The sequence below is a fragment of the Primulina huaijiensis genome, chromosome 8 (genome assembly GCF_012295235.1).
Source record: "Primulina huaijiensis isolate GDHJ02 chromosome 8, ASM1229523v2, whole genome shotgun sequence".
Lineage (NCBI taxonomy): Eukaryota > Viridiplantae > Streptophyta > Magnoliopsida > Lamiales > Gesneriaceae > Primulina > Primulina huaijiensis.
In genome coordinates this window covers 20,682,647-20,688,776 of record NC_133313.1, presented here as the reverse complement: position 1 = coordinate 20,688,776, position 6,130 = coordinate 20,682,647, and the positions used below count along the sequence as shown (strand labels likewise).

Genomic DNA, 6,130 nt, shown 5'->3' with positions numbered 1-6,130 from the left:
CCATGTTACAGCTAGCTATTACTAATTTTTCCACATTAGTAATAACCGTCGTCCCATGTTCACCGTCGAATCAACACTTTCAGAGCCCATATTATTTGATAACGAAGAATGCTCACCACACAAATCCAACTCTCTACAAGGCATAGAAAGCCTAAGATTAAGGATATCTTCATGTTTGTACAGCTGGCTACGCTGTACAGATGTCTTAGAAGAGTTAGAGCTATGTTCATCCAAAACATGAATACCCTTATTCAAATTGACACCAACTGCAATTGTTGTGTTCAAAGAAGCTTTCACACCATGCCCAACAATGGACTTGGTAAATCCATCAATACCAGCAGCCTTGCGCACATATGCTTGATCAGCAACAGAACACTCCCACACATCCATATTCGTGTTCAGATCCCAGTTAGATGTTTAGCACATGCTAGACTGCTAACATCACTAATAGTACTATTATTTCTCTCACACCCGACCAGACATTTCTTATGCACTGGGTTTAGTAAGTCAATTCATACATCATCCGAGTAAATTAGACAATATGCATGCAGTTATTCGAATACTTCTTTACCTCAAATCAGCCCCCGGAAGGGGAATCATGTTCTCTAAGAATGGACATTTAGATATTGAAAGATATACGGATGCAATTTATCTGATAGAAAATCCACATCAGTCATCAGGATACTTTACCTTTGTTGGGAGCAACTTAGTGAGAAACAGAAAATAATAGCATTGTCAAGTGCTGAAGCTGAGTTTCCGGGAATGGCTGAGGGACTTTGTGAACTTATATGGCTTAGAAGACTGGTCTCAGAGATTGGTTTTGCGAATTTGTTTTGGGATAATAGAGTGGTTCAAGCAAGCTGTTAAAAACTTGTGGAAATAAGGATCAAAAAGTAATGTGAAATATACATTACTATTATTACAATAAATGGTATTATTTGATAAATAACTTTAACAAATATTATTGGATACTACAACACATAAAAAGAAATAACAACAAAATCTACAAGGTTTGGTAAAATTTAATTAGACAATGCATCATCATTTTTGCTATGTATTTTTTATAAAATATATACTTTACAACAAATTTTGTCCATCAGATAAAAAGTTCTTAGTTAAACGTCACGACATCGACAAAAATATCATATCCGTAACGTCAAACAACTATTGTCACTTTAACAAAACAAAACTGTGTTTAATTTGCCAACCCCTTTTGTTTTCTCAATCAATGTCCTGGAAGAGGTTACATTGATTTAGTGAGAGGCAGCAGCATATCATGGAAACCGAGTTGGACTGAATATTATCCACGCAAATCCATTTATTGAATAATTTTTTTACCTTACTTTTATAATTATTCAAGTTTAAATTTTTTTAAAAAAAACTAAAAGAGAATGAATGATTACTTTCATCATCCATTTTATCAGATAATAAATGGTTTGCATGTGTCAGATCAAAACTTCATTTTATCTCAAACATAACAGGCAATATGATGATAACTAAGAAATTACGAGATACCCAATGATCAAGATGATGTCCACAAGAACAAGAACCACACAATACGAATTTCTTGTTTGCAGTCACAAAAGAGAATCACAGATCAACAGCGATATGAACTCAAATCTAGATTCAAACCGAAATGCAAAGAACACGAGGTTTACGTGGTTCGATCAAAATGATCTACGTCCACGGGAGGCGATCTCATTAGAATTGATAGACTCGGGAGTACAAAGAACATTATAGCAAGATGTCATGGCCAAAAACCCTTACAACACACACTTGTTCTTATCTTATGACTTCCAAAAGAACACTCCAAGGTCTCTGTTGCGAGGAGATGTAGTTGTTGATATTTCAATGCTTCGTCCCCCTGATTTAACTCAGCTTGATATTATATATCTTGATCAGATTAGAGGGAATCCCATCTCACCGCTCTAGATCACCAGAAAGCCTTGGACTAAATTCCATCCTCATCTCGACCAACTAACAGCCTTATCTTGACTCAATAGCTTTTAATTTTCCTTTGACTATCCTCCTTTAATTGTTGACACTGGAACTACAATGATGAAACAGTACTTCCATGCTTCATACAAGGAAAAATAAAAGGAAACATACTTGAACAACTAAGCACGCCTTTTGCTTAAACGCCAAGAGTTAGGTTCATGGTGTCTGTCGTAGAGTGGTTCGATTCGCTCTTGTCTCTTACGCTTGCTCATTTTCGTAGAATTTGGCACCTTGAACATTTTTGGTGCTAGTTCCACCAGCCACTCGGGACTTATTGCAGTAACATCGTGGATGTACACCTTTGTGGTCATCACCATCTCATGATATATGACCCAGTCGGGCTGCCTTTGAAAAACAGCGCTGCTCGGATGAATGTAAACCGGCTGGTTGTCGACCAATGTCCGGTAACCTTCCTGTGGATCTTTCCGAGCAGCGTGGAAGAAGAAACCTGCAGCTATGGCTTTCCGGATCTTTGTGAAGTTTTTTCCAGCACTAACAACATCCAATTTGAGCTTATCCATGATGGACAGAAGCTGTTTTCTCACGTCCTGTGCTCTCCTCAGTGATCGAGACTGAACAAAATTTTCAAAGCACCAAGGACCAGAAAAATTCTTTTCTTTCCAGGCCTCATAAACCGCGAGTAACGTCAGATGATCTCCTTCAGGCTGGAAAAATTTGGCCCTTTTCTGGTCTGCCTGGGCTTGTTTTCCCATAGGACGGTAGAAGATGTTCCCCGTCTGAATCATCGAAATAATGGTCAGAACTTCATCACTACAACCAAGATCGACGCTGGCAAGAAGCATCTTGGAAAGAGGAGGATCCAGAGGAAACTCGGCCATTTTCCTTCCCAACTTTGTTAGCAGCCCCTCTTCTTCCAGAGCACCCAATCTATATAGCTGTTTCAAGGCATAAATGAGGGCCTCAGGTGATGGGGGGTCCATGAAATCAAAGGATAGCAGATCATTAATACCCATGGCCTTCATTGTAAGAGCAGTCATCCCGAGGTTAATCCTCTGGATCTCCGGAATCGAAACGGGGGACATCTCACTGTGGAATGCACTCTGTGTGTAGAGCCGATAGCACTTTCCTGGTCCAGTCCGTCCCGCTCTCCCTGCTCTTTGCTTCGCGGATGCTTGTGATATCGGAGTTATCACAAGTGAATCAAGCCCCTGTTGAGGATTGTAGACATTTTGCTTTGCAAAGCCCGGATCAATGACATAAACTATGCCATCAACAGTCAAAGATGCTTCAGCTATATTGGTGGCGACGACCACCTTTCTCTTTCCTGGAGGAGTGGGTTCAAATATCCTGGACTGCATTTCGCTAGGTAGGACGCCATATACTGGTAAAATAATAAGCTCGGGAACTTTTTTTCCTAAACTCTTCATCCTTTCATAGAGACACTGACAGGCATGATCAATCTCTTCTTGGCCAGTCAAAAACAGAAGTATATCACCTTCAGGTTCGCTCAAGTGAATTTGCATCACTGTTATCAAGGATGCCTCCAGGTAGTCACTTTCTTGCTGCTTGGTGTAAAGAATTTCTACCGGAAAAGTTCTTCCAGGGATAGTGAAGATGTTACAATCGAAGAAATATCCCGAGAACTTGTCTGCGTCCAAAGTTGCAGAGGTGACGATCAGGCGAAGGTCGGTTCTCCGTCTCAGAAGTTGCTTCAATAATCCAAAAAGGACATCCGTGTGAATCGTCCTCTCGTGAGCTTCATCAAGAATAATCACCGAGTATTGAGACAAATTTGCATCATTCAGAATCTCCCTCAGAAGCATACCATCAGTCATATATTTGATTAAGGTCTCCGGACCTGTGCAATCTTCGAAACGAATTGCGTATCCAACTTCTTCCCCTATACGGCAACCAAACTCCTCGGCGACTCGCTTGGCTACCGAGATTGCAGCCATCCTACGAGGTTGAGTACAACATATTCTCCCCTTGGTAGTATACCCCGCGTCGGCCAGATACTGCGGTACCTGCGTGGACTTCCCAGATCCTGTCTCGCCAATCACAACCAAAACCTGATTATCATGGACAGCCTGAACCAATTCACTTTTCAAATTGTAGATTGGCAAACTCTGCCTCTGCTCCTGAAGAGAGAGCTTGGATCTTTTCCCAAAAGTCGGAGCTTTACCATAGTCATCCTTCCTCCACTCCGGCATGTCATATGCGGACAACCCGACTCCCTTCAGTTCCTGAGCAAGAAGTCTGTCACCCGTTGCACATGATTTATTCATTTTGTTTGAGTTGTATTCATTTAGTTTTACTGAAGCTTGTTAAATTGTTTCAAATATACTCTGTTATTGAACCATCAAACATGTTTTGCTAGTGAAAATACCAATTCTTTCGATGAAAGTTGTCGATAAATTATTTTCAAATACTACATTTTTTACCATTTGAGATGCACAAGTAAATCTCATAGACCAAAAAGATGTTCTTCAAAATTGTTAAGTGATTAAGAGTGAGTAATGCTACATGTACAACTAAATTTGTACAATAATTCTTACAACACACAAAAAATCAACACAAATTTTTTTTTCAAAATCTCATGATAAATTAAATATAAAATCTCATTAGACAATAACAAAATCTCACGATATAATTGTTGTAAATATCGTAGTACAATATATTGGTTGTTCTTTTAACATTATCCGTAGAAAATTCAATCTAATATAATTTGTACAACAAGTATTATAAAATGAATGCAAAAGATATTTGTTTAAAAATTTTATGTGTTATAAATCTAAGGTTATTCTTAAATGGAAGGATTTCAATACATTCAAATGTATTTTTGTTTATTTAGTGATGTAACATCGTAAACTTCAAATCCACTCATTTCATGTGTATATAGTAGTATTTCATGTTAATTATGATATATTTTAAGTCCACCCAATAATAATGTAATTTGAAATTCATTCTACTTTATATAAATAATAATATGTAAAATAAGTCGTTTGTAGATTCAATATTCTATTGTTTCATAAAATTATAATTCTATTCCATGAATTTGAAATCAATTCATCCAAGCGAAATCTAAATAAATTAATAATTGTTGAAAAACATATTAGTAATAAATCTTATAATTTAGTATAAATTAAACATTGGAGAAAATATAATATAGAATTGATATCATAATAATAATTAAAATTAAATTTGAGAGAAGAAAAAATTATAATACATAGCATTGACCATTTATTTTACCACGTGCAACTTATTTATGAAAAATAAAAATACAATATAGCTAGATAATATATTATAAATCTTAAATTAAATTATTGCGTCAAATGTTTTCTTCTTTTAGATTTTCAATTTTTATTGCTTTCACGATTTTTTTTGTCATCAGCTTTTTCTTCTTTGTGAAAAAAAAAACAATATTCTCATCGTCTTCATTAGCAAATCTTATGGTGCTGTCGACATCAATCATTTGCATTTTCATATCTGTATTTTTTGATTCTTTTGTTGGACGACTTCTTTTTTTATAATAATTTTGATTCTGAAAATCTTTCCGTGCAACAATTTAATTATCATCAGTATTCATTCTTGTGTTGTTATCGTCTTCTATTACTTATATTTCAATATTGTTACAATTGAGACAGTTGATGATCGTATTTTTCTTTTTAATTTCTTGTTGTTCGAAATCTACTGATATCTTTTTGCATTCAATGTTTTCGTTGTTGAAATTTTTTCTTATATTTGAATGTGTTCAATAATAAATTATTTAAATCGTTTTGTTTATTTTGAGAAGAAATGTATAGTCTTCTCTATTTGATGCCTCTACATGTCTCACACAAATTAAGTTTTTTTGTGAAAATTTTTTTCCTTTAATCTACAAGCAAATAAAACCAAAGAATTTTGTTATTTCAGTCTTCTAAAAATTATGTTTCTTTTTTGTAAAAAATATTTTAACTTAATCTAAAAGCAAATAAAACCAATGAATTTTGGTTATTTCATCTTCTAGACAACTGAAAAATATGATTTAATTAATATGATATTAATTTATCAAAATGTGTTCAACTCTTAGTGATATAACAGATTTATGCAATATATTATTTAAATACAAGAATTCAAAATTACAATCAACGTATTTTTTTTATATTTCATACTATATTATTGGAAGTATTAA

General features: G+C 35.2%; 1 protein-coding gene across 1 annotated transcript; it reads right to left on the bottom strand.

The window, feature by feature from the left end:
- Nucleotides 1-1,563: 1,563 nt before the first annotated feature.
- Nucleotides 1,564-4,216, bottom strand: LOC140982507 (probable pre-mRNA-splicing factor ATP-dependent RNA helicase DEAH5). Its single transcript, XM_073449042.1, has one exon. The coding sequence runs from the start codon at nucleotides 4,167-4,169 to the stop codon at nucleotides 2,118-2,120; it is 2,052 nt and encodes a 683-aa protein (XP_073305143.1). The 5' UTR covers nucleotides 4,170-4,216; the 3' UTR covers nucleotides 1,564-2,117.
- Nucleotides 4,217-6,130: the final 1,914 nt, after the last annotated feature.